The sequence below is a fragment of the Meriones unguiculatus genome, chromosome 1 (assembly GCF_030254825.1).
Source record: "Meriones unguiculatus strain TT.TT164.6M chromosome 1, Bangor_MerUng_6.1, whole genome shotgun sequence".
Classification (NCBI taxonomy): domain Eukaryota; kingdom Metazoa; phylum Chordata; class Mammalia; order Rodentia; family Muridae; genus Meriones; species Meriones unguiculatus.
Window position 1 is genome coordinate 160015938 of NC_083349.1, and position 27899 is coordinate 160043836.

General features: G+C 46.1%; 1 protein-coding gene and 1 pseudogene across 8 annotated transcripts in view; one reads left to right on the plus strand and one right to left on the minus strand.

Moving 5' to 3' along the window:
• Positions 1-27899, plus strand: part of Smarca4 (SWI/SNF related, matrix associated, actin dependent regulator of chromatin, subfamily a, member 4) — a 96523-nt gene that overhangs the window by 36238 nt on the left and 32386 nt on the right. For all 8 annotated transcript variants that reach the window (XM_060370603.1, XM_060370594.1, XM_060370620.1 and 5 more), the window contains exons 12-21: positions 2184-2314; positions 2433-2490; positions 10058-10179; positions 13964-14114; positions 16316-16479; positions 21921-21987; positions 23098-23208; positions 24567-24809; positions 26517-26630; positions 27120-27227. In XM_060370603.1, coding sequence (XP_060226586.1) covers positions 2184-2314; positions 2433-2490; positions 10058-10179; positions 13964-14114; positions 16316-16479; positions 21921-21987; positions 23098-23208; positions 24567-24809; positions 26517-26630; positions 27120-27227 — 1269 coding nt within the window. The remainder of the gene's footprint in view (positions 1-2183; positions 2315-2432; positions 2491-10057; positions 10180-13963; positions 14115-16315; positions 16480-21920; positions 21988-23097; positions 23209-24566; positions 24810-26516; positions 26631-27119; positions 27228-27899) is intronic.
• LOC110552456 (cytochrome c oxidase subunit 7C, mitochondrial-like) lies at positions 17910-18102 on the minus strand (annotated as a pseudogene).

Genomic DNA, 27899 nt, shown 5'->3' on the forward strand with positions numbered 1-27899 from the left:
GTCCCTAACTGGCTTTTTAAGGTGGGGTTTTCTGTGTAGCCTAGGCTCTCCTATACCTCACTCTGTAGACCAGGGTGGCCTCAAACTCACAGAGATCCTTCTGTCTCTGCCTCACGAGTGCTGGGATTAATATAGATTCTTGTTATGTAGCCTAGGCTATATGTGTAGCCAAAGCTGGCCCTGAACTCTCAAACCTCCTGCCTTCCTCAGCTTCCTGAGTGCTAGGATAATAGACATGCCTCATGCCCAAGTCTACTGAATGTGTTTAACTCTTCATATTCCAGGCCTTTTGCTGTCTTTCGCCTTGTCCTTTGTTATGAGTAGATTGTGCCCTGTATGTTTTGATGTCTTGCTCAGCTCAGGCTGCAGTAGCTAAGTACTACTGACTGGGGACATGAGCAGCATTCTGTACAGTTCTGGAGATGGACCAGTAAAATTAAGGTGCCAGCTTGGTGGGTTCCTGAGAGAGGAGAGGACTCTCTTCCTGAGTTTTGGAGCCATCCCACTGGCTGTCTATGTTCTCATGGCAGGGAAAGGAAGAAAACAAAAAATGTGGCTGTCTCCTTTCCCTAGCTTTTTGTTTTTTTTTTTTTTTTTTTTTTGCCAGGAATGGAAGCTGGGGCTTTGCACACTCTTAAGCATGTGCTGTACAGCCAAGCTAAATTAAGTCCACAGACATCATCAGTTTTTGCTTTCATTATGGCCCCATGAGACTTATCTTAGTCCTATTCTCAGAGGCAGGTGGTTCCCCAAGCATTTCAGGAAGGCCACTGCAGTGTCATTCTTGTTTCTGTAGGCTGGCCTCAAAGAAGCATACTACTGTGGCTCTTCTGGAAATGGCCATTCCAGGAGATTTTATTTGGGATGTTGTCTTAGGGTTTCAGTTGCTGTGATAAAACACCATAATCAGAAACATCTTAGAGAGGTAAAGGTTTTTTTTTTTCATTTCAGGTTGCACATCACTGAGGGAACTCAGGGCAGGAACTTGGGTAAAAGCAAGTGATACAAAGACTGTGGAGGAAGCCTACTTGCTTATCGTACCCAGGACCACCTGCTCAAGGGTGGCACCACACAGCGTGGGCTGGTCTTCCTATGTTAGTCATCAGTGATGATATTGCTCCACAGGCTTGCCCATAGGACATTCTTAGGGAGGCAGTTTCTCAGATGATTATAGGTTCTATTGTATGAACAAAACACTAGCCAACAGACATTCTCTTGAATTACTGTAAAAGAATATGGGTTGGCATATTACAGCACAAAGCTACTGTGGGGGTTTATAGTATTGTTTTATTTTTATTGTTTGAGACAAAGTCTTACTGTCTAGCTCGGGCTGGCAACCTGCCTGTTTCAGCCTCTTGCCTAAGCTTCCAGAACACAAAGTGTGACCCATTGTGCCTAAAGCACAGAGCCACTTTTCTAGGCCATGTGGGGGCCTCAAGGTAGCAACCTTGTCTTTGAAAAGTAAGCTTTAGGGAATCATGCTGAGTCAGCTCTATAGAATTTACTCTTCTAGGTTCATGATGTCAATGCCATTTGGTGCTTGTTTCCAGCCTCATATGTTTTTTAGTCACAGTTGTGTGGCTATGAAAAATTGAGATGGGCTGGAGAGATGGCTCAGCAGTTAAGAGCTTTCCATAGGTCCTACGTTCAATTCCCAGCAACCACATGGTGGCTCACAACCATCAATACTGGAATTTGATGCTCTTGTCTGACATGTAGGCATACATGCAGACAGAGCACTCATACATAAAATAAATAAAATCTTAAAAAAATTGTGGTGGTTAGCAGTTTGATTGGTTGTTGCAGCTTGGGCTTGGGTTTAATTCCCAGTACCCACATGGCTGCTCACAATTATCTGTAGTTCAAATTCCAGGGAATTTGAGCCTCTGGGGGGTCCAGGCACATACATAGTAAACAAAAATGTGTGTTAGCTAAAGAGAGAGAGAGGGAGAAGAGAGAGAACTGAGTCACCCCAGAGCAGTTTGATTCAATATATAGGGTACTGAAAATGTCAGACCTCAGCCCTTTAACCTTTCTAAAGTAATATGCTACATCACTACATCTCTTCTTCCCTCCTTGTTTTCTGACATTGTATAACTCAGACCAGCCTTGATCTTGTGATCTGCATTTGGGTCCAGGGTGAGAGTTGGAAAGTTTGGTTCATGACAGTCCCTCTCTTTTAGCCTCTGGATGAGACCAGCCAGATGAGCGACCTCCCAGTGAAAGTGATCCATGTGGAGAGTGGCAAGATCCTTACGGGCACAGATGCTCCAAAAGCCGGGCAGCTGGAAGCCTGGCTTGAGATGAACCCAGGGTGAGTTGGATGACTCCTTCATGGGACGTGGCAGCTGGGCGATGGGGGTAGGCCAAGTCCTACAGTAAAGCTGCTGCTTGCAGGGGGAGCTGTATCCAAACACTGCTGTTTTTCCTAGGTATGAAGTAGCTCCCAGGTCAGATAGTGAAGAAAGTGGCTCCGAAGAGGAGGAGGAGGTAAGAGGCCACTTTATCTTTGCTGTCCATAGGCCTTCCACCTTGTTTGTTTCTGTCACCCTGGGGCTCTGCCCCTTGTTCCCTGTGTGCTGGCCAGGCATGGTGTGGCAGGGGCACCTGAGGCCCTGGGCTTGTCTGGAAGTGGTGTTTCAGAGCTTTGTGGACTGTTTGCATTCAGGACAGTCCAGCTTTAGTCATTTCTTCAGTTGCACTGGCTACATTTCAAGCACTTAGCATCACTCCTCTGAACGCTCTGCTGCTTTTGCCCATTCTTCATCAGTGCTGTGATTTAACAGTCATGTGTGCGTGCCCATATATATGGCAGCCACCCAGTGTTCTCTTGCTCATGCCTCTTGATGGCTCCTGCTCTCGCCCCTCTCTCCCTGGGCTGTGTTTTCTTCCTCCCCACAGCGTTAGGCGATGGTATGCCATCTACTCCAGCTTTTCCCTGTTGAGTTGTTAGAAAGAGGACTTGTGGTGTTGATGTTCACTGGAGTCTTGAGGGCCACCTGTCCACTTAAGAGTCCCTCAGTGTTAGGTGCATGTGTATACAACCTGTTTGTTTGTTTTAGATAAGATCTTGATATTTTGCACATTCTAGCTTGAAGTTCAGACATGCCTTTCTGAGTGCTAGTTGTAGGTGTGCACTACCATGCCCTACAGAGAACACCTTGTTCTTATTTAAACAGATTCGTTGTGGTCTAATTGACATAAACTGGAAACTGTAGTTGTTCCTTAGTTAACGTATGGCACTGTGGATCAGCCCCTCACACCAGTATTAGACTGTCTTAGTCTACCATAAAGCAACCTTTAAGCTGTCTATGGCTGTTTGTGCACCCCCCCTGCTCCCAGAAAGCCATTTTTTTTTAATTTTTTATTTCTTGTTGCATAGCCCAGGCTAGCTTCGAACTCACTATCCTCTAACTTGAGTCTCCCAAGTCCTGGGATTGCAGCAGTGTGCCCCAGCCTCCAGCTCATCACTCTGCTTTCCATCTCTCTAGATTAGCCATTTGTGGACACCCTGCAAATGGAGTGGGAGCACCAATATGTAGCATGTTACTGAGGTTCATCCATGTGATGTGTGTACCAAGAACTTGTTCTTTTTATTGCTGCTTTGTGTTCCAGTGTATGAATAGACCACATTTTATTTACCCATCTACCCATTGGTTGACACATGTATTTCCATTTTCACTATGATGAATAATGTTGTTAACATTTGCAAACATGTTTTGTGTGGACATATGTTTTCATTTTTCTTGGGTAGATGCCTAGGCGTGGAATTGCTGGGTCACGTGGTAAGTTTATGTTTACTTTCTAAGAGACTGCCCAACTGTTCTTCAAAGTGGCTGTACCATTTCACGGGTTCCAGTTTCTTCATGTCCTCACCAACACTTGGTATTGTTTGTTCTTTTGCTTATGGCCATTTTAGTGGGTGTGTGGTGGCATCTCATTTGGTTTTGATTTGCGTTACCCTGGTAAGTAGTGATGTTAAGCATCTTCATATGCACATGTGTGCCATCAATACGTCTTCCTCAGTGGAAGTCTGTTCAAGTCTTGCCTGGTCTTAATTGGTCTGCCATCCTAATGAGCTCTCAGTCCTTATTCTAGACAAGTCTCTGACCCAGTGTATAATTCACAAATATCTTCTCCCAGTATGCTTGGTTTCTCAGTCTTCTGTGTATGTGTATATGAGTATGTATATATACATATATATATTGTGTGTGTGTGTTTTACTTGTGTCTGTAAATGTAGGCACACAACTAACAGTGAGTGTGTAGGAGTCAGAGGACAGCCTGAGATGTCCATCTTCACCTGGACCATGAGACTGGGGATCTTGTTTACTCCTGTGCACTCCTGGTGGGCTGGTCTCCAAGTTTCCAGGGGTTCTTCTGTATCTGCCTCCCATCTCCCATGGGGGCACTGGGATTTACAGATATGCAGGGCTCCACCTGACTTTATGTGGGTTCTAGGGATTGGACTCAGGTCCCTTACTCAACTAGCTGTCTTTCCACCAGCCCCCAACATTATGTTTTTAATGGTTTTTGGTTTTTTAAACTGCTTTTATCATTCTGTAGGGTCAGAGGTGATGATTCCTGCATTCCTGATTTTGGTTCTTCAGTAATTTGTTTCACTTTGTTGAGTAATCTAAGCTTAAATTACTGATGTGAGGCCTTTGTTTATAAATAGTGTTTAAACCTGTATGGTTTGGTTTTGGGTTTAAACTTATTTGTGTGTGTGTATGTGTGTGTGTGTGTGTGTGTGTGTGTGTGTGTGTGTGTTTGTGTGTGTTTCTTGTCTGCTGGCATTTAGCAGGGGCCAGAAAAGGGCCTTGGATTCCCTGAAGCTGTGTTGCAGACAGTTATGAGCTTCTGACATGGGTTTGTACTCAGATCCTTTGGAAGAACAACATGTGCCCCTAATGGATAAGCCATCTCTCCACCCCCTAAACCTATATATTTACCACTATTCACCCTTGGGCTACATCGAGTAAACTTTGGTTTTGAGACTTTTCTCTCACTATGTATAACCCAGGCTTGCCTTGAACTGTTAGGCCAGGATGGCCTCAAACTATAAATCTTCCTGCTTCAGCCTCCCAAGCATTGGTAATTATAGTTGCATGCCATGACACCTGGTTTCATAAATGTTACTTTTTAACTCTCCGCCATTTCCAAAACCTAGGCTTTGTACATGCCAGTAAGCACTGTTGTGTGTCTCACAAACTGAAATGGGTTTGGTTTGTTGTTTTCTGTTTTGTTTTGGTATTTTTGAGACAAGATGTCTTTATTGTGTAGTTCTCACTTGTCTGGGAACTTGCTTTGTAGCCCTGACTGATCTTGAACTCAGAGATCCACCTGCCTCTGCCTCCTCCAGTGTCTGGTTTTGATCCTGGAGTTGAAATAGGGCCTCACATAATCTAGGGACCTACTCTATACCCCCGAGCTCTAGTTCCAGCCAGTATTTTAGAGTTCTATATTCTTGGTACTCAGGCAAGTTTTGTTGAAAGCAGAAGTGCGCGCACACACACATACACTCACACACACTCCCAGCATTTTGTTTTTGTTGTCATCTAATCTAAAATATTCTTTAAAACTTCTTTTAAAATTTATTATCGTGTGTATGATATGTGTGGGTGAGGTAGACGCGTGCCCTGTGTGCATGTGGAGATCCAAGGACAGTTTCAGGAGTCATGTCTCTCAGACCGTAGGCTCCAGAAATAATGCCTGGGTTGTGTGCTTTTGGAGTAGCATTTACAAAACACCGTGCCGTTGGCTATTGATTGGGTTTCTTTCTGATTTCCCCTTCTCCTCTTTGTGTATTAATGTGTGTGGAGGTGAGCCTGTGAGCCGGTTTTGCTCTGTGTTCCAGGCCTCCTGGCCATCCTCGAGCCACAGCTGTGCGTTAGCTGTGCATAACCAACATGACTTTACTTTTCCTTCTTTCTTTTCTTTTTCTTTGTTTTTCCTTTTTCTTTTCCATGTACTGTCTTTTTTCTGTTAATTATAATTTTGTTGTTGTTGTTGTTATACCTTTTCTGTAAATGTTTATTTGGGCTCTGCATTTATTTAGTAACTTCTTTGTAGTTACACAATTACAACAGGCATCTTACTTCATTACATTATTTTTTCTTCGGTTTTTTTGTTTGGTGGTTTTTTTCGAGACAGGGATTCTCTGTATAGCTCTGGCTGGCCTCAGATCCTCCGCCTCCCAAGTGCTGGGATTAAAGGTTTGCACCATCACTACTGGTTCCGTTGGATTTTTGAGATAGGATCCTGATGGTCTAGCTTCAGGGGATATGACAGTCCTGGTGATTATGAAACCATGATCCTCCTGCCTCAGCTTCCTGAATACTGAGATTAAGCACAGTATTCTGGAAATTAATGCATTATCCACTTGCAACCCTTTGGAAGAAGATGTTAGTATAGAAGGAATAATTGAAGTGTTTTTATAGTCTTTTATGTTAATCTGTGTATTCACCATTTCTGATGCTATCTTGGGTTTTGTTTCATTTGTATGTCTGTGTGAGTATATGTCTGTGTGCATGCAGAGGCCAAAAGAGTGTATCAGATTTCTTAGACATGGAGTTGCAGGTGTTTACATGACAAATCCTCATGAGTGTGCAGCAGCCACTCTTAATCTTTGAGCCATCTCTGTCATCTCTTCAGGTGCTGTTTCTCTCCATGGATTTAAGTTACCTGCTAGCGTGTTCTTTTGGTTTTGTGTCTAAAGATTTTGTATGTGTGTGGTAGTAGTTGTTTGTTTGGTTCTTTTTAATAAGGCCTGTCTGCCAGCAACAGGTACTATTGAATTTTTTTTTTCTGGATGTTTTTGTACGTTGAAAGGACAGTTTAGTTGAATGTATCAGTCTTGGTTGACAGCTCTTCTTTGCCTTTCTCTTTGAGCAGTTTAAACATGTGATTCCACTTTTAGTTGGCCTCTTATTTTATTGTTTTTGTTGCTCTGTATGCTTGTTTGTCTATATGCAGTCATGAGTGCCTGTGTCTGCAGAGGCCAAAAGAGCTGCATCCCCAGGAGCTGAAGCTCTAGGCAGTTGTGAGCTGCCTGCCATGGGCGCTGGGAACTGACCTTTGTTCTTCTGCAGGGGCAGTAGTACCTGCTCTTAACTACTCAGGCCTTTTTGCAGCCTCCTTGTTGCCCTCGTTTCAGATGAGGATTCAGCCACCCCTTGCCTCGTTCTCATCTTTGTTACCTGGTAGTCTTGTCTCTTTTGCCTTGTAGATTATCTGGCTGGCTGGCTTTTTAGCGGACTCCATAGAAGCTGTCTTGATATTTATCCTTTTTGCAGTGTGTCCAGCTTGTCTGTGGATTATTTTGGTTTTGTTGTTGTGGGCAGTGGTTGTCCTTTGTGATTCCATGTTCATTGACTTGAACACAAGCCTAACTCCAACAACAGCTTTACACACACGCTATTGACACTCCTGCTTGGAACACCTTCAGCATCTATGAAGAGGCAGGAACAGCTGAATGCTTTTTTTTTTTTCTGTTGTTTGTCTTGTTGGGGCTTATTGTTTTTTGAGGTAGGGTCTCACTATGAAGCCTTGGTTGGCTTAGAACTGGCTATGTAGACCAGACTGGTCGCAAACTCAGTTTTCCCAGTTAGCTCTTTTGAAGGATTATGACTCCCTCCTCCTGTAGACTGTGGTAGCTGTCTTAGTTAGGTTTCTTTGTTGCTGTAGCAAACACCAGGACCCAAAGCAAGTTGAGGAGGCAAGGGTTTATTTGATCTTACAATTCCCAGGCCACAACCCATCACTGAAGGAATTCAGGGTGGGAGCTCAAGAGGACTGCAGCAGGACAATAGAGCCCTGTTTACTGGCTTGCTTCCAGGCTCATGTTCAGAGCTACCTCCATGCCATCTGTCCCCAAGGTGGCACAACCCACAGTGGCTAAGCTCTCCCTCATCAGTCAATAATCAGGAAAAGCACCCCACAGACATGGCTACAGGCCAATCTGATATCACCTCCGTTGAGGTTCCCTTCTCCCACATGACTCTAGTTGGTGTCATGTTGGCAGAAGCTAGCCAGCACAGTGGCAGATGTCTGTGTTCATTCTAGGAACTCTTGTTTTCTTCGTGGTGGGTGCAGCCACTTTTGGCTGGGCTGACTTTATTTTTCTAATTAGATTTCTGGCTCCTTATGAAAAGGCCCTATTTTTCTACTCTGTAGTACCTTGGCAGGAATTGTGTGCAAACAACCGAGTTAGTGAGCTGTTTGTGTCCTGTCCTGGCTCTTTGTACAAGGGAGTGAGTTTCACATAAAGGCTGTTCGCATGTCTGCCTAAAGCAGTGTCTTCCCAGGGCCCTTTTGGTCTCTGCACCTCTGCACCTGTGCTCATCTCCACTAGTTACATGCACATCTTCACCAGTAGTAGCATGTACCAGCACCAGGGAGAAGATTGCAACCATTTGGCCAAGTGGTAGAAATACTCAAACTTGGGGTCACATCATGTGCCCCAATATCAAGTGGAGAGCAGGAAAATACTGATTCAGTGGGGCCACATTTACAAGAGGGAAAAGAGAACCAGCAACCCCTCAAATCCGTCTTCAGGGTCCTGAAGTAAGAGCAGAGTTTAAATAGAGGACCAAAGTTGTACACATCCGGTCAGTACCTGTCGTGTTGCGGCCCCACCACCACTGGCCCATCATTGCTTGGCTTTCAGTCCTAACCGGTAAGGTGCTCTGACAAGTTATTAGAACTGTTCCAGATCTCTTTCTGGGAGCTGAGCTGCTCTTGTGACTGGTGCTGGTTCTGAATTCCCGAATGAGATTCCTGGGGAAATTCCTGTTTCTTTGGAGTCTATTGTTTCAGTAGTCTGATAGATTGAGCGACACAAGTGGTTTATTTCTATCGGACTGTTTATATTTATACCATACTGTCAACCTTCTCTGCCTCCATGGCTCCCTAGCACAGCAGACTTCGTACTGGGGGTGGGTGGTCTAGACTGAAGTACCCCAGACAAACAAGCTTCAGTATTCTACCCTGTTTTTTCCAGAAGCTAGCAGCATTTCCAAGATGAATGTGCTGTGCCCTGCCTAGCTCTTAGAGCATGAATAGTCATTTTTTCAGTCTTACTCTGTTCATGTTTTTTGGGAAGGGAATCTTCTGACCTCCTTAATTGGCTGTTTGTCCCACCTGGTCTAATTCTAGCCATGCTGGAACTCATTAGATAGCTGCTGCTTTTCTGCATTTGTTAGTGAAAACCATCTTGTTCCCAATGATCTGGAGTTATGTTTCATGGTGCAGGGAAAACTTTGTCAGAGTTTGATTGTAACTGTTTAACAGATAGTTATGAAGAAACACATACATTTTGTTCCGTTGGGGTTGGGCCTTGCCACACATTAGTCAAGTGAGTACTTTAGCAATGTGCTACAGCCCTGGCTGGTAGTTGGAGAAAAGATCTACGACGCTGCTCAGATTACTCAAATTATAATCTGTATTCCTCAGATTTTTAACGAGGTGGGGTTAGAGGCATGTGGCAGGCACACACAGTGTTTTAAAACCTCTCTAGCAATTCTGTGATAATTGAGAAGAATCTACTATGGACCTGTATGGTTCACATAGTAGAAAAAGAATGGCTCAATACTGGGAAATGCGTTACTGTGTATTTGTTGAACATGCTCTGCAGAATTACAGTGTCACCTGCTTAATAAATGCAGGGAGGCCCTTTAAGGCAATAACATTCAATCAGCTTACAAGTACTGGAAAGGCTCAGATGTTGTCTCAAGATGAGTAAAAACTAGAGGTAAAGCATAAGCATATTTAGGGAAGTTGCTTGTAAAGCTGGAAAGCTGCCTGAGTTGGTAGAGAATAAAGGTGTGGCAAGATGTGGAAGCTGCTTTGGGTAGCAGTAGAGGTGACCCAAGATGTCCCTGCAGAGACCCTGCAATCTGCTAGGAAAACTAAATGCATTTACTCAGCAGGTCAAAGGGAAGGGCAGTACGAGGCAGATAACACTGCACTGGGAGGGAACAAGACGAAAGAGCATCTCTTCTTCTGGGAGCCCAGCAGCACACTAGGGAACCAAGGTGACATGGCACTTCTCTTGGTAGGAGGAAGAAGAGGAACAGCCTCAGCCTGCACAGCCCCCCACGCTGCCTGTGGAGGAGAAGAAGAAGATTCCAGACCCAGACAGCGATGATGTCTCCGAGGTGGACGCTCGACACATTATTGAGTAAGAGATCCCCATGTGTCTTCGTAAGCTCTCTATAAGGTGGCCAGAATCCCAGCCTTCCTCTTTTCATTGTCTAGCCCAGACTGGCCTCAGACTTGATTACCCTCTCTCCCTGGGTGGCATTCCCAAATCTTATCAGTAGCCACTAAAAGGCCACATTTATTTTCTACAAATTTTATTTGCCTCTGTAGTGATTTGCTACAAAAAAGAATTCCTTGGTCATCATAAGCTTGTAAAGTACAGTGGGGTGACAACACAGACCTGCCCACCTGTCCTTGCTCCCAGCAGGCGCCTGCTGGTTTCTCTGATAGACAAGCCCGTGTCAGCCCTCCTGGTCAGCCTCCAGAGAGATTAGCTGCATTTTTATTTTCTTTCTTTCTTTTTTTTTTTTTTTTTTGCACACATACATCTGTTGTTCTGTGGTGTGCGTCGCTTCTTACCATACATCTCTTGTAAGCTGTCCCTTGTCTGCGGATGTAGAGAACTGCTACCATCCTGTGCAGCAGTGTGACGGCCACAGGCTCTGCTCTCTGTTCTCTGCTCGCCCTTGGTCCTGGGCATGTAGGTTCTCTCTTACATTTTGCTCTGGAAAGCACAGTTAAAAATTAATGTGTTGATTTGATTTTTTGTTTGTCGTGAGAAGTTGATGGGGGACCATTATAGAGAAACAGGATGAAGGCTGAGTTACTCCAGTCTGAAAATCCAAAACCTGAAATGCTCCAAATTCCAAATGTTTCAGTTTTTATAGCACTTTTTTATTTTCTGATTGGGAATTTTGAAATTATTAAGATCTCTATAGATACTCCCCCAACTGAAAAACTCCAAAACACATAAGAATTTCAGATAAGAAATGTTCAACCTAGCAGGGCATCATGGTAGTGTATGTGTGTATTTAATCCTAGCCAGAGCTACACAGAGAAACTCTGTCTCAAAAAAAAAGAAAGAAAAAAAAAAGAGAAAGAAAGAAATGTTCAACCAGGTGGTGGCCCATACTTTTGGTTTGTTTTAGATTTTTGAGACAGGGTTTCTCTGTATGGCCTGGCTATCCTGAAACTTACTCTGTAGACCAGGTTTGCCTGGAACTCACAAAGATTTGCTTGCCTTTGCCTCCCCAATACTGGGATTAAAGGTGAACTCTACCAACCCTGCCCATACCTTTAATCCCAGTAATCCAAGCCCTTCCTGGTTTACAGAACAAGTTCCAGGATAGCTAGAGCTACACAGAGAAATCCTGTCTCAAAACAAAAACAAAAACAAGGGGGGGTGTGAGGGGGAAGGACATGTTTAGCCTTGTGGTCTTGAGTGATGGGTCATTGGTTAAGAGCACTTCTGCTTTTGCAGAGGCTCTGGATTCATTTTCTAGCGCCCACACAGTGACTTCAGCCATCTGTAACTCCAGCTCCAGTGGATGCCATGAGGACTAGACACACACACAGTATGCACCCATGCAAACATTTCTGTACGCTGATATATATGAGACATTTTGAAAGAAAGAAAACAAGTGTTCAGCCTCTGCTTTAAAAGCTATAGGAGAAGTACATGAAAGACCATCCCCACAGGATTGGGGACATGGATGGTAGTAGGGAGAGTCCTTGTTCACAAGCAGCAAGCACCAGGACCAGACTGTGGGTTCCCAGTACCTTCATAAATGTCAGGTGGATACAGTAGTCTGCCTTGAACTCCACTTCATGGAAACAGAAAGCCAGGATTTCCGGAGCACACTGGCTATCTGGACTAGGCCTATTAGGGAACTCTGGACTCAAGCCAGGGACTGCCTCATTGAGTGGAGAATGATTGAGAAAGACTCAGGCCTCCTTATCCACTGGGAGACACTTGTAAATACATGTGCACATAGGAGCACAGCTGTAAAGCTCATTTTATAAAAAGACAAAGAGCTTACTGGACTGTTTCCTGGATTTTGTAGCTTGAGTTTCACTGTGTAACTCTGCTTAGCCTTGAACTCAGTATATAGACTAGATTTGCCTGGAACACACAGAGATCCACCTGCCTCTGCCTCCTGAGTGCTGGAATCAAAGGTGTGTGCTAGTATGCTTGACCTTTTTAATTTTAAGATAATGGGATTTCATTCTATAGCCCAGGCTGATTTCAATCCTGAAATACATGAATGTAACTGTGACATGCTTTTTAAATGAAGAAGGGCTATTGAAATAGTGTCCAAGGTAAAAATACTGCCAATCTGAGTTAACAACCTGAGTTCTATTTCTCAGAACCCACATGTTCAGTAACACATGCATATGCCTCTCATACACCACTAAATTTGTAATTGCTAGAAAAATAGGACCTTTGCCGGGCAGTAAGTGCATGCCTTTAATTTCAGGAGGCAGAGGCAAGTGGATTCCTTCCTTCCTTCCTTCCTTCCTTCCTTCCTTCCTTCCTTCCTTCCTTCTTTTTCTTTTATGTTCTTTCTTTATAAATTTCATGTGTATTGGTATTTTGCCTGCATGTATGTCTGAGTGAGAGTGTTGGATCCTCTGAAACTGGAGCTACAGACAGTTGTGAGCTACCATGTGGGTGCTATAGGAATTGGTGAGCAGCCAGTCCTTTTAACTGCTGTGCCATCTCTCCAGCCCAAGACAGGCGATTTTCTGAGTTCAAGGATAGCCTGGTCTAGAGTGAGTTTCAGGACAGCCAGGGCTACACTGAGAAATCCTGTTTCAAAAAAAAAAGAAAGAAGGAAGGAAAAGGAAGAGGGACTAGGGAGATGACTTGGCAATTGGCAATTAAGAGCACATACTTTCTTGTAGAGGGCCCGAGTTTTGTTCTGAGTATCAGCATTGAGTAGTTCACAACTGTAACTTAAGCTCCTGTGGATCCAGTACCACATTTTTTGGCCTTCAAGGGTACCTTTACTCATGAATACAGTACCCCTCTGCCACATGTATATAATTAAAAATTAAATCTTTAAAAAAAAGAAAAAGAATTATTAAGCAAGGAATGAAGTGGATGCCTGTAATGCCAACACTTGGGAATTAGAGGCAGGATTCAAAGGCCAGCATGGTCTGTATAGCCTATTTCAGCCCAGCCATGGTTAGAATCGGGAGAGCCTGTCAAAAGGGGGGAGAGGGGATCGAGGAAAGAGAGAGAGAAGTATCAGTGAGATGGCTCTTGGTAATGATGCCAAGCCTGATAACCTGAGTTTGGAACAAGGAGAGAATGATTTTGACTTCCTCATATCTGTGATGGACATGCATACTCCTGCATGCAGACCAAAAAAAAAAAAAAGTTGATTTTTTTTGTTTGTTTGTTTGTTTGTTTTAAATTCAAAATATTAAAACAAAGGAAAAGTTCTTGAACCAGGTCCTGAAATAGGAGGCTGAGGCAGGAGAATGTAAATTCAAGGCCAGCCAGAGCCAGGGCTATATATTATTGAGACAATGTCTCAAGAAGATAAAGATAATCTTAAATAGCAGCAGCAAAGTTGAGCTTAGATTGGGTCTCAGAAGCATCCTGTTACAGGCAGTGCTGGTTTGTGTGCAGCTCAGTGTGCTAGGTGAGTAGCTGCATATTTAACAGAAGTGCATTCTGTCATGGGGAGTGATAGGATCCAGTCTAGCCCTTGTTGATTGGCTTGGGACCTGTGTCATCTCAGGGTTGATCACCTGTCCTTCTTGGGTGTGGGCTCAGCTGCTAGCTACACTGTGGTTCCCACCTCTGGACCTTGCAGTTTAGTCCGTAAGTCACAGGCAGAGGCAGCTGCTGAAGCTAGTGGCAGTACACTGTCACAGACGAGCCCGTGTCCTCACACAGCATGTACTCCCTCCAGGAACGCCAAGCAAGATGTGGACGATGAGTACGGTGTGTCCCAGGCCCTTGCTCGTGGCCTGCAGTCCTACTATGCAGTGGCCCATGCAGTCACAGAGAGAGTAGATAAGCAGTCAGCCCTCATGGTCAACGGTGTCCTCAAACAGTACCAGGTAAGGCCAGAGGCAGCAGGGAGGCTGGGTGATTGGTGCTTGGGCTTAGGCAACACTCACTTTTCCTGAAGAGCCATAATTTTCCCATCTGGTTTTGGTTTGGTTTTGTTTCCTCTGAGATAGGGTCTCACTGTGTATTCCAGAATGGCTTAGAACTCAGTATGTAGCTCAAACTGGCCTCAAACTCAACAGAGATCACCTGTCTCTGTCTAATAATGGTGTATAACACTACAGCCAGATAGTTATCTAAAGCATCTATGGTCAAGTAGGTTAGCTGCCAGAAGGCATTAAAACTTCAGGGAGCTACCAGGTACCAGGCAGGGGGGCATTGTGTGCACCCCCCAGGGAGCAGGTGTGGGCCTCACAGGGATGTTCTGCCACATGACCCAGACCCAAGGTTACCTGGAACTTTGAACAGGACTTTTTTCTGGGAGCAGAGGAATGATCTTTCTTGTGAGAGGGTTTTCTATGGGGGTGAAAAGACCATGGTTCTTAACTGTTTTCAGCCTCGCTAGGAAATTCTTTTTTTTCTGTGTCTGGTAGTCCTGTCTCATCTCTAAGGTTCCAAAAGGGAGCCAGCCTCACTCAATCCAGAGATTATGTATTCCTGTTTTTATTTGGTTGTGGCCTCTGTTCTTGCCACTCTCCCTAGGAGAACTGTGAGATTATGTGCCAATGTAGATTCCAGAGGCAAATGAGCATTCACTAGAAATTTCTACAGGCCATGTAATGATAAGCTTACATGTTGCCCCTTCCTACTTAGTATGTAAAGAAAATGTCCAAACTTTCTCTTCTTGTGCTATATTCAGCTCAAATGCTTTGGAAAATCTTCAATTAAAAAAAAAAAAAAAAGAAATCTGGGGCTGGAGAGATGGCTTAGTGGTTAAGAGCACTGGCTGTTCTTCCAGAGGTCCTGAGTTCAATTCCCAGCACCCACATGGCAGCTCACTACTGTCTGTAACTATACTCCATGGAATCTCATGCTTCTGGTGTGCAAAGCAAGTGTACGTGTATATACTAAGTAAATAAATCTTAAAAGAGAGAGAGAGGAGAGAAATCTTGAGCTGGCCAGGGGTGGTGCATGCCTTTAAGCCCAGCACTCAAGATGCAGAGGCAGGAGGATCTCTGAGTTCAAAGTCAGCCTGGTCTTCATAGCGAGTTCCTGGACAGCCAGGGCTACACAGAGAAACTCTGTCTCAAATGAGGATCAGGATTCAGATCTCTGGAACGGACATGAAAGCCAGGCAAGTAGTGTGGCCACTGTAATTTTAGCACTAGAGAGGAAGAGATGTCATCTGCAGGGCAAACTGGCTAGACTTCCAGATTATAGAGTTCTGGGTTCAGCGGGAAGGCCTGCCTCAGTAGGTATTGAGCATGTTGGTAGTGATCAAGCAGCACTGCTAACCAACATCTGGCCTCCACATACATACATGCATGCATACATGACCTGCATGTAGGTGACCCATGCCCACTCTTGAGAGCCTTAGAGGTCTCTTGCTCACTCTTGAGCCTTAGTGACCCTTGCTCACTCTTGAGCATGTCTTCTGAGATCGTCTTTATCTTAGAGGTAGAGAGATGACTCATTTGGTTAAGAGCAGTTGTTGCTCTTACAGAGGACCTTCGTTTGATTTTTCAGCACCGATATGGTGGCTCAAATATGTAAGTACAGTCTCAGGGGATCTAATGCCCTCTTCTGTCCTCCACAGGCACCAAGCACATATGTTCACATACGTGCAGGCGAAATACTCATACACATACAATTATTAAACAAATAAATTGAAAACAAAATATATTCAGTCATAAATAGGTTTATTTCTGCGGTGGCATGTCATTTGTGTGGTCTCTGTGACTTCCACTCTGTTATCCTTTGGTCAGGGCCAGAATTTTGTAGTGAGGCCACCAGCCTCATCTGCAGATACTTGTAAAAGAGGTCTGGAGTTCAGGCAAGCTCTGTGAGCAATTGGAGATGCAGTGAGGGTGGGGTTAGTGGTTTGGATGAGTCCAGTACAGGGTGCAGAAGAGATTCAGTGTACAACAAAGGCAAGAAAGCAAACAGCTGGATTGTATCATGTTGACAGGAGAGCCTGGGACTCTGCTACAGTTAGTTATGAATATTTCTTACAGGGCAGAGTTCCTTGTAGGGTAGCCACAGACAGCATATTTGTTGTATGAACTTGGTCCTTGCATTTCTGCCCTTTCAGATCAAGGGCTTGGAGTGGCTGGTGTCCCTTTATAACAACAACCTGAATGGCATCCTGGCTGATGAGATGGGGCTGGGGAAGACTATCCAAACCATCGCACTCATCACATACCTCATGGAGCACAAGCGCATCAATGGGCCCTTCCTCATCATCGTGCCTCTCTCGTATGTATGAGCCTGACTCCATTTAGCCTGGTTGCAGCACGGGTTTCTTTTTCCTGCAGGGCAGAAATGGGTGTCCAAGAGCATGGCACAGGGTTGGAGCTTCTCTGTGGCCACCTTCCATCTGTGTGTCCACAGTCTTTACAGTTGTGGCTACCTTCTGCCTCTCTTTACGTGGCTCTACAGAATAGGATGATAGACTGCTTTAGTAGTGTCTGAGTTTCTGAGTATGAGGACTGCAATGCATTTGTTTAGGAGACACACATCAATCTGTTGCTAACTGCCTCTAGTTTGTGAGAGGCAGGTGTGTGGAGCCCACCCATATTCCATGGGTCAGCTCCTAGCGATTTTTGTAGTGGCTGTCCCCTTGCTCCTTTCGGGGGAATTGGTAGGTGCTACCTTTGGCTCTGTTAAGCAAAAACTGCTGTACTGTTTTGTATGCATTGTGCCCTTCATGGGGCCCAATGTCCTTTTGTATTGTGTCTCAGCTTGGTATTCATAGCACAGGTGCCCAAGCTTGCATGTATCAGCCATCCCAGAGAGTCTCCGACTCACCACTTCTTGGTTTCAGCAGTTCTGGAAATCTGTTGGCTTCAAAAAATAGTTCATCTGCCTCATCCTCCCTAGGACCAGCTCCCTCTGACCTAGCCTAGGTTACGCTTCTGGCCCTGAATCAGTCCCTGGCCTAGGGGATGGTCTATTCCTATTGTCTCTGTGTGTGTATGACTAGGTTTCATCCTAGAGCGCTCCCTGAGCTCCCTATATGTTCATTCAGGGCCACTAGTCTCAAATCTTAGTCCTTACAAACTTGTCACATTTGAGGCTTGGGGCAGGAAGTTTGTCCCTGGGTCAGGGTTTGTTTGAAGTCTCGGGGGCTGTGTTCCACCCACTTTATGTGTCAACAAAAATCTGTGAACTGAGGATTTCCCTTTTTTGTGGGGTGGGGGATGTGGGGGATGGTTTCTCTGTGTAACCATGGCTGCCTTGGAACTCACTTTGTAGACCAGGCTGGCCTCAAACTCACAGAGATCCATATACCTCTGCCTCCCAAATGCTGGTAATGCCCCGGTAATGCCTGGCTTGGATTTCAGTTGTTTTGGGGTTTTGTTTGTTTTTCAGAGAAGAGACATTAAATATTTATTAGTTTATTTACAATTGCATGTAGTATAAGAATTCAAGAGTTTAATCCAATTTTCAGATTATATCTCTTAAACATTCTTCATTCTGTTAAAAGATAAATTAAATATCCTTCTAAAAAGTGTATTATTTATGAGTACTTTATATGTATTTACACCTGCAGGCCAGAAGAGGGCACCAGATTTCAATATAGATGGTTATGAGCCACCACGTGGTTGTTGGGAACTGAACTCAGGATCTCTGGAAGAACAGAAAGTGCTCGTAACTGCTGAGCCATCTCTCCAGCCCCAATATCCTTATTTTTTAAGTAGCTGGTGCCTTACTATAAAGAAAGAAACGGCAAATTCACATTCAAAGTACACAATCATCATCGCCAGTAACCTCCACTTGTTTTCCATGGAAAAATGGCAAGTTCTTCCCCAGACCCTCCTCATAGTGGCTGCGGCAGACCATGGAGGTGGTGAATCTCTGTATTCTCTGGCCCATCATGGTGCTACTGGAAGCTTAGGGAAGAATGCAGAGAAGGAAGGTGGAAGAAATGGCCACTCTCTGATTTTTTTTTATTATTAGTTGAATGTTTAGTAGTGATAACCAGATTCTAGTTGATGCCCCATTTCTTCTGTACTACAGACATCACAGCCACCACACAGTAGGAGTCCTGCCTGCAGTGATCATTCCAGGGCTGTTCCGAACATGACCATGCTTCTCCACGGTTCTGTCTTCATGTGCTCATTATAGTTCTACCACTAGAAAGAGCTGCCTCTTTTTCCCATTTGCTTAATTCCTTACATGAGCTCTCATCTTTGTTCTGTTGGTAGGTGACAACAGCCATAGACTCAGTGAGAGGCCCGTGCACTTATCTGTCAGTTTTTCTTTGATATAACTTTTGTTATTAATTTAAGATCCAGTCCCAGTTGAGGGGCCAACACTGCCATGATGCTACAAGAGTGCATTCTCATCTCACTCACTTCTGTTCGTTTCATTCTTGTGTCCGTTATTCTCTCCAGGCTCATTAGTTGTTAGGGCTCCTTTATGGCCTCTAGCCTGTCATGGTGCTCCAAATTTCCATAATTTTGACATTGATAAATTTGTATTGTCATTTATGTCATATATGCTCTCACTATGTATCCCAGGCTGCCCGTGAGCTCAAGATTCTGCCCTAGCTTTCTGAGCGCTCCTGCACTGCTTTTTGTTCGAGGTGGTGGGTATGGAGCCAACATTTTAGGATGCTTGTCAAGTGGTCTCCCTCGGCACCATACCCTAGGCCATGTGTGGACATGTGTTTCCCAGGCTCCTGCTCTGTCTATCCTCACTTTGGCTTCCTTGGGATTTCCTTATGGTGAGATTGTGCCTGTGGCTGTGGAAGTGAAATACCACCTTTTTTCTCTGTATGTTGCCCACATCATGCCCACAACAACCCTGACCATGCCACTCAGGCAGAATTATTGCTGGGTGCTTGTGTTTTTTTCCTACTGCTTTGTTCTATCGGGTGCTCAGGCCTATGGATATGGAGCTGTTTTCTAGGTAGATGCTGCAAGCAGCACCTGGAGTTCTTCCTTCCATGTTCCATTAGTTATCACTGCGGACAGGTATGTTTATGCCTTAGCCTATCCATTTACACTGGTTCATTTCTTTTGTTTTTCCAGCTGTTCTGATTTAGCCTCTCTAACTGCCATTCCTGTTGCTGTAGCAGGCCCTGCCTGAAGTTAGATCACTTATTGCTTTTTGTACCAGCTGATTTCCCCTGGTTCCTTTTTCCATTTCCTGCCCCAATTCTGGATCAGCTCCTTCCCTAAGGAGCCCCTATTAGAAACCGTGCTTTGTATTCATGAGGCTAAGGCAGGAGGATTTTTACTAGTTTGAGGCCAGCCTGGGCTGTAAGATGTTCCAAGCTTATCTGGATATAGAATGGGACCCTGTTTCAAGAAACACAAAAAATGAGGATTGTTATAGAAATATAACTTAGTAATGTTTATTATTAAAGCCTGTAATTATTATGGTAGTATTTTCTAACTTGCTACTGAATCAGTAAAGACAGAGATACCTGTTCCATTTTAGAATAGCTTTATGTTACCTGGTGCTGGGCAGATAGTACCCACTAAGCCACCTCTGTCAACCAGCTCCCATTCCATGCCATCTGTTTTAATAACTTCTACCTGGGCTACTTTCCATCCATAATTCCATTGATAACTGCTTATTCTTCTCATATGGGCTGCTTTCCTCCATCCATGCCGTTTTGGCCATGTGCTCCTCTCCATGCTAATCCATTGCAGCTCTGCCATCTTTCTCCCAACACCTAAGTAAAGCTACAACTGCCTATACCTATAGGTATAGGAGATCAGGGCACTTTCCTGGTCTCCTCCTGTCTTGCTGTTTGTCTCCAGGTGGTGTCCTCAGCAGCAGCCTCTGCCAGTCCCAGTAAGCAACTGATTCAGGGCGGCGCTGCAGGCTGCCTGCTATGTCTGAAGCTTACAGACATAAGCTTTGTGGTGAGAGCCTGTCTTAGTTACTTTACTGTTGCTGTGACAAAACACTATGACCAAGGCAACTTTTAAAAGAAAGCATGTAATTTGGCTTACCATTTCAGAGAGTTAGAGTCCACAGTGGTAGAGCAACAGCATGGTGGCAGGAACACTTGAGAACTCACATACTAACCCACAAGCACAAGACAGAGAAAGACACTGGAAATAATGTGGGTTTTTGAAACCTCAAAGCTTCACATCTCTAGGTGTGTAAGAGTGTGTAAGGTGTGTGAGAGGAATATACCTCTTACAATAGATCACACCTCCTAGTCCTTCCCAAACAGTTCCAGCTACTGAGTCCAAATATTCATATATATGAGCCTTTGGAGCCATTCTCATTCAAATCACCATAGCACTCCTCTCTGTGGTGAAGAAGCTCCTTGCTGCCTCCTCAGTGGTTGCGACCTGGACTGACCTGCAGCCTTTCCACATGATTCCTGTCCAGGCATACGTTCATGCTGTCCATCCCACCTCCTTCTGGCTGAAAGCACTCCCTGTGCCCTGCTGTGTCTTAGTGTTCAATATCCAGCTGTCCGTCCCACCTGCTGCATTGCTGCCCCCATGTGAGTTCCTTGCCTGCCTTGTACTCTTGAGTCTGTCCCTGATCTCTTTGCCCATGACATGCTTTATTGCAGGTCTTCTTATCCCTCAAGTCTTTCCTCTCTTTATGCCTCTCTTGTTCCAGCGTGCTCTGCAATAACAATAAGACCATAGTAGCTCAGCCAGGGGCCTCTGGCTGGACCTTCCTAAGAGACAGCCTCCTGCCTGGGCACAGGGTATGCGCAGGGCCTCCCAGGGCTGCCAGGCATCCAGGCTCCCGAAGTGTTTTCTTTTTCGGTTTTTCAAGACAGGGTTTCCTCTGTGTAGCCCTGGCTGTTCTATAACTCACTCTGTAGACCAGGCTGGCCTCAAACTCAGAGATCCACCTGCCTCTGCCTCTTGAGTGCTGGGATTAAAGACATGCCGCACCACCTCTTCGTGTTCTTCTTACTCACTCTTACTTGGTGACAGCTGTGTTGACTACTTGCCTGATGGCTGCAAAGTGACTACACTGTTTGTATCATCTCACCTGGACTGCTAGGAGAATGGCAAAGGGCCCTGAGTAGCATATTTCAGTAGACGCTTTGCCAGTGTGATGCTAGCAGCTTGAAGTGCCATTAGATGGGACTCTCTTAAGCAGTAGCCAGAAAGCCTAGCAGTGGAGTTTCTGGGAGGAAAATCAAATGTGGGAAGCAGGCTCTGTCTTAAACTCCTCAGCTGCTACTTTCCCCTGCTCAGCCTCCTAGGATTCTCTTAAGAGGGAAGGCTCTGAGGACTGTCCTGAGGAAAGGCTTGGTTCTGTTCCCTCCCCTGTGCTTAGCCCCTGCTTTCCCCTTCTGCCACAGGATCATCTGTAGCCTCCGTTTTCAGTCTCAGGTGGTCACACCATGTCTCTAGTATTCCCTTGTGTTAAACTAGCATTACTGGCATTGGGAGGCCAGCCACAGCCGCTGCAGCTGCAGCAGCTCTCCAGCATCTCACATATTCATTCACCAAGGGACATGACCCCACTGAGGCTGACTGCCTAAGACCTGCTCCTGGCTCTGCTGTGGGCTGGCTGTACCAGCGCCATGTCCTGGACTAGGATGTCCCCTCTCGCTGCTGCCACCACTACCCACCCCTGTTCCTGTGCACAAAGCTCCATAGGACACGTGGAGTTTACTGTGGCAGTTTTAAAGACCAGCCCAGTTGGCTTCACTCTTGCCTAGCATAGTAGAACTTGACTGTCCTTTCCTTTCCCTTCAGGACGCTGTCAAACTGGGCATATGAATTTGACAAGTGGGCCCCCTCGGTGGTGAAGGTTTCCTACAAGGTACGTCAGAGGCTGAAGAGGCTTCCTCCAACTAGTTAGGAGACATGAGCTTGAGCAAGGAGGGTGAAGGCGCACAAAGAGAGGAGCTAGTATGTGTCAGAGGCACAAGGGTCCCAGGCCTGGTGCTCATTTGATACACATGTGGTCACAGTGGTAATGCAGAATGGGTAGTGTCTTATTTTGAGGCATACCATTTATTTGTTTGTTTGTTTATTGATTATATTCTGCTTGCATGTACACCTGAATGCCAGAAAAGGGCACCAGCTCTCATTGTAGATTTGTAAGCCACCAAGTGGTTGCTGGGAATTGAAATCAGGACCTCTGGAAGAGCAGACAGTGCTCTTTAACATCTGAACCATCTCCACCCCCCCCCCATACTTTTTTTCTTTTTCTTAAAGTGAAAATCAAATGCTCCGTTTGTGGAACATGGTTTCAACAATTCATTAGAATACATAAAGACATGGGTGAGTTCACTGAAGTTGTCTTCAGCTGATCTCTGATTTAAACCCATTTCCAGAGAATAGAATAGAGAATAGAATGAACACAGATCTTTGGCATGGCGCGGTGCTGGGTGTCCTGGGTACCTAGCCAGGCTTGTGTCAAGTGCCGTGTCAAACTGATAAATGCTCAGCCCGCTGGGAGGAGCCTGCAGCCCTCAGTGGGTGTCAGAGCTGACATAGAAAGAGCACCACCAGTACCCAGCAGCAGTTACTTCTGCCTCAGGCTGTGGTGTAAGGATGTTGCTGTGTACAAGAGCTTGCTGTGTCTAGAAGGTAGTCATGGAGGAGACTGGGGACTAGGAAGGGCAGTGGGGAGGAGGCTGACCGAAGTGACTGGTGGCTATTGCCAGGTAAAGGAGGGGCCTAAGTTTGGGACCACTGAAGAGGGGAATTGATCAGTCAGTAGGAATGTGGCTGATGGTAGTAGAGGCAGCATGGTTTCCCAGAGTGCCCTCTGTCCACTCCTTCCATGAAGGTGGTGTTCTATGAGGCAGGGTCAGAGCAGGCTGCAACCTTGCCTAGCATCATCCCAGGATGCCTCTGGCAAAAACCAGCTTGCTTCTTCAAGAACACTAATCAGGAGTAAAACCTTCGTATTCTGTCTCTACAGGGCTCTCCAGCAGCAAGACGAGCTTTCGTCCCCCAACTTCGCAGTGGGAAGTTCAATGTCTTGCTGACCACCTATGAGTATATCATCAAAGACAAACATATCCTGGCCAAGGTAGTGTGTCCTCATACAGAACAAGCAAGCCTAGGGCTCAGGCTGTCACGATCTTGATGTCTAATGTCATATCTATGTCACAGCTCCTTGCAAGTGATCCCTTGGTACTCTATCTGCATGTATACCAAAACACAGCTGCTGTGCAGTTGTGTAGGGAGGCCATGGCCTGGTTCTCTCAGCATCCTGAGTGGGCCCTAGTTCGGGCCAGGATCCCCCACAGGACCTGTACAAGTGCCCTTCACCTATCTCCTTAGGACGTTTGTGCAGAAAGACTCTTCTTCACAGTGTCTCCTGACCTTCTTGAGTGACCTGTCAGGTTAAGACAGGCCATTCTCGTGATCCTAGCAGGCCTCCTCTTGGTTGGGCCTTCTATAACATTGACTATGGGTTCTAATGGACTCTTGGAGAAATGATTGAGGGTGAGCACTGTGGTGAAGGTATCTTAGGGTGCTGGGCTGGAATGGGTCCCCTATCCAGGGAGGCTGTGGCTTTGCCTGATATTATTAGAGCTGTAAGTGGTATGGAGTTACCCAGTGTCTATCTGCCCAAGCTTGTTTTCCTGCTGTAAACTTTGATATAAGCTTAGGGGCAGGACTGGGCCCCCATGGCTGCTGTTCCAGCAGAGTATTAGTTTAAGAGCTCACTTGGGGATGGGCCCATCTCCCCATAGCCACACTTTCCTCCATACTTCTAGTAATGTGTGCACTTACTGCAGGTCCCTGGGTGACAGGTGAGTATACCAAGATCCCAGGAGTTGGCCCCAGTGCAGCCTTTACATATAGGCCATCCACAGGCCACCACCTTCAGTGCAGTACAAGAGCAAGTCCACCCGAAGGCACACAGGAGGCCCTGAAAACACTCTTACTTGCTGGCAGTGACATAAATGCTGAGCTTCTGTATCTTCACATTGAACCTCAGGCAGGCCTGTTGTGAGAGATAGAAGTGGTCTCTAGTTGGGAATTTTCAGATTGACACTTCACAAGCAGTCTCACCTCGTCTAGCTCTGTGCTTGGGGTGTGGAGTTACTGGCAGACTTGGGTAGACCGGCCCTGGCACTGCCCCTACCTGGAAGCCACATTCAGATTGGCTTGTATACTGCCTGCTGCAGGGGCATGACTGCTTGTGGCCAATGTTCCTGGCGCCTCCCCATTGTGGGATGGGGTACTAAGCACTACTTCCTATCATTGTAATGCGAGAGTACTTTTTCCTCTGTACCTGTCCCCACAGCCTAGGCTCAGCTTCTCATGCATGTGTCCATTCCTTGTGTTAGAGAGTCTCTGCGTGCTTTTTCCCGCTGGACATGCTGCGCACTTGGGAGCCCTGCTGCCTTCTCTCACCACCTCCTTTCCGCGTTGCAGATCCGCTGGAAGTACATGATTGTGGATGAAGGCCACCGCATGAAGAACCACCACTGCAAGCTGACGCAGGTCCTTAACACACACTATGTGGCCCCTCGTCGCCTGCTTCTCACAGGCACACCACTGCAGAACAAGTTACCTGAGCTCTGGGCACTGCTTAACTTCCTGCTGCCCACCATCTTCAAGAGCTGCAGCACCTTTGAACAGTGGTTCAACGCACCCTTTGCCATGACCGGAGAGAAGGTGAGCTTGCCTGGGATATGAGGTGGCGGCTGAGTGACCCACTGGCCACATAGCAGCAGAGTCCATGCTGTGATAGCAAGCAGCTACCAGGACTCTAGCACGGCAGAAACCAGATGTCCCAGTGGGAACTGCGGACCCTCCACAAGGATCAGGTCTTGCTGTGAAAGTGGAGAGCTCAAAAAGTTAAGACATCTCTGGGCAGAGGCTGGAGAGATGGCTGTGGTTAAGAGCACTGACTGCTCTTCCAGGGGACCCGGCTTCAATTCTCAGCACCCACATGGCAACTCACAACTCTCTGTTACTCCAGTTCCAGAGGCTCTAACACCCTCACACAGACATGCATGCAGACAAAACATGAGTGCACATGAAATATAAAAGAAAAAGAAAGACAGGGGCCAGGCTTTGACAATGTTTACAAAGAACACAACAGTTAGCATCTTGTACTTGGGGTGCTGTGGGTGACTGAGTCCAGAGACCACAGTTTCCATATTGTGGGAGGAGAGGTCTTCCTGGTACAGCCCCATCTTTATCTGAGCCTTGAACCCCCAACACTGGTATTGATGGGTTTTGAAACAAGCCATATGCATTGTGAAGGGGTTAAACAACTAGCCAGAGAGCCTGGGCAGAACCAGAGGCTGATGACAGCTGCCATTGTTCCTCTTCATCCCGCCTCAGGTCTTAGAAGTTGCTCTCACCCACAAGTTCCCCATTCTCCCTGGAGGCATGCTGAGGCGGCAGTCCTTGAGAAAGGAATTTGATGGTTTCTTCAGTCTGTGTAATGAAAGAAACTCTTCTCTGAGGCCCCATTCCCAAAGCCAAGGCCAAAAGCAATAGTCATGCTTCTCTGCCACGGCGCTGAAGCTCTAAAGGGATGGCCAGAGAGCAACAGAAAAGCTCAGGCCTATACCTTCTTAGTTGCCTCTCCTTCCCAGTTTTCATTTAAAATGGAACCCTAGGAGCCTGACTTGTTGGCATAGAAGCAGCCAGATCTCTAAGTTGTAGCCTAGTCTACAGAGCAAGTTCCTGGACAGCAGAGTTACACAAACAGAGAAAGCCTGAATGGAAAAACCATAAATAAATGAATGGATGGATGAATAAGTGAATGAGTGAATAAATGAAAGAAAGAAATGGAGCCTTGGCTAACAAGATAGCTCAGCAACTAAAAGCACTTACCACCAATCCTGATGATTTGAGTTTGAGTCCCAGGACAACAAAGTGGAATCAGAACCAATTGTGAGAAATAAGTAAATAAAAAACATTAAAAATGTTAAACAATGTAGCATCTTAGTTGAAGAGTGGCAGTCTGGAGGAGCAGTGTTGCTTACTCAGTACTGTCTGTCAGGCTGAGAGAGGAAGGTGTGATCCCTGGTGTCAGACTCACTTATAGCACCCTCCAAGTTGGCTGGCTGATGCTGTGGTTGTAAACACCAAGTTGCTAACACCTTAGGGAGACCCAGCAGCCAGCTGTCATCCATGTGTTCTTGTGGCATGGAGGCGTTAGGAGAGATGGTACCTAGCCCTTAGGCATTGCATAAAATACATGGAAGGTAGCAGATTTCTTGATTTCCCAAGGAAAAGGGTGTTCCTTTTCTCCCAAAGGACACACAGGTACCAAGTGCCAGCTGCTGTCCATGGCACAGCTGCCTCTTTCCACGCCTTGCCTCCCTCTTTTGAAGGCAGTGTGTTAATTTACTGTCTGGCTCCTAGGTGGACCTGAATGAAGAAGAGACCATCCTCATTATCCGTCGCCTACACAAGGTACTACGACCCTTCCTGCTGCGGCGTCTCAAGAAAGAAGTTGAAGCCCAGCTACCTGAGAAGGTAGGTGTTGGCAGAATCCACAGGTGTCATTTGCAGGGCTGTTCCCAGGGTGAGTGCAGTCAGGTGATCCTTCCCTGGCCCCGCTCCACTGGGCTTGGACTGTGCAGCAAAACCAGGGCCAAGGTGTCAGAACTGAGCCCTGTCACACTCATGCTTGAGTTTCCCTGCCCAGACCCTTATCTACAGATAGAGGCCATGGCTCAGGTTGGATCTACAGAACATTGCCAGTGGTACGGGCTCTTTGCCCCATGTGGCCATACTTAGCTTGCCTCACCCATTATTTTCTGGCAAGCTATGGGGCGGCTTCCAGAGTATGAGCAACTTGCCCATTTTGGCCCAGAATCTCCTCTTATTTCAGATCTCCCCAGTTTCAGGGTTCTTCCCTCATACCCCAGGTTCTAATCACAGTGCTGGTCACAAGGCTCCAATTGGTGGCACAAGCACCTCACTCTGAGATTGTATGGCCTGAGAGTACTCTTTGCTCCACAGGTAGAATATGTCATCAAATGCGACATGTCAGCCCTACAGCGTGTGCTCTACCGCCACATGCAGGCCAAAGGTGTGCTGTTGACTGACGGCTCGGAGAAGGACAAGAAGGTTTGTTCCAAGTCTCTGTTCCCTCCTGATTGCCTTGAGGAGGGGAGGGTGGGTGAAGAACACTGTGGGACTCAGAGCACTGAGCACCGTGCCCGGGAGGCCTCACCTGATCCCTCAGGCATTCACACAGCCACAGCTGTGATGCTGGGTGTCTTTCGAGTGTGTTTCCTGAGCTGCTTTCTGACGCTCCCCTTGTTTGAGATACTACCTTCCTCAGGACAACAGGAAACAGGGCTAACTGACCCAGAGCTGGGATAGCCAGCAGGTGAAGAGCTGCCTCAGCCTTCGTGGCCTCTGTGCCCTTCCTCTTGGTATTACTGAGGGCATGCCGACCCTGTCTTGGGAGCGCTCTTCCTTCCGTTCTTCTAAGCAGGCCTGGGCTTGACTCCTAGAGAAGTACCACTCTTTCCAACCCAGCGCCCAGCCACAGCCTTAAGTGTGTCTTTGTTGTTCTCTCAGGCTGTTTTTCAGTCCCTTTCTTACCTGTGGATTTAGGGATAGTGCTCCTTGTTTTCCTTTCTGGCACAGGTCACCACTCCCTTCTTATTGTAGTTGTTGGCCACATTTGCTTCCATTCATCTTTCGTACCAGGTAGACTGTTAGGACTTCTCAGAGGGACCTCACACGACACTACCTTCTCCTACCCAGTGGCCCTATCACAAAGATAACCAT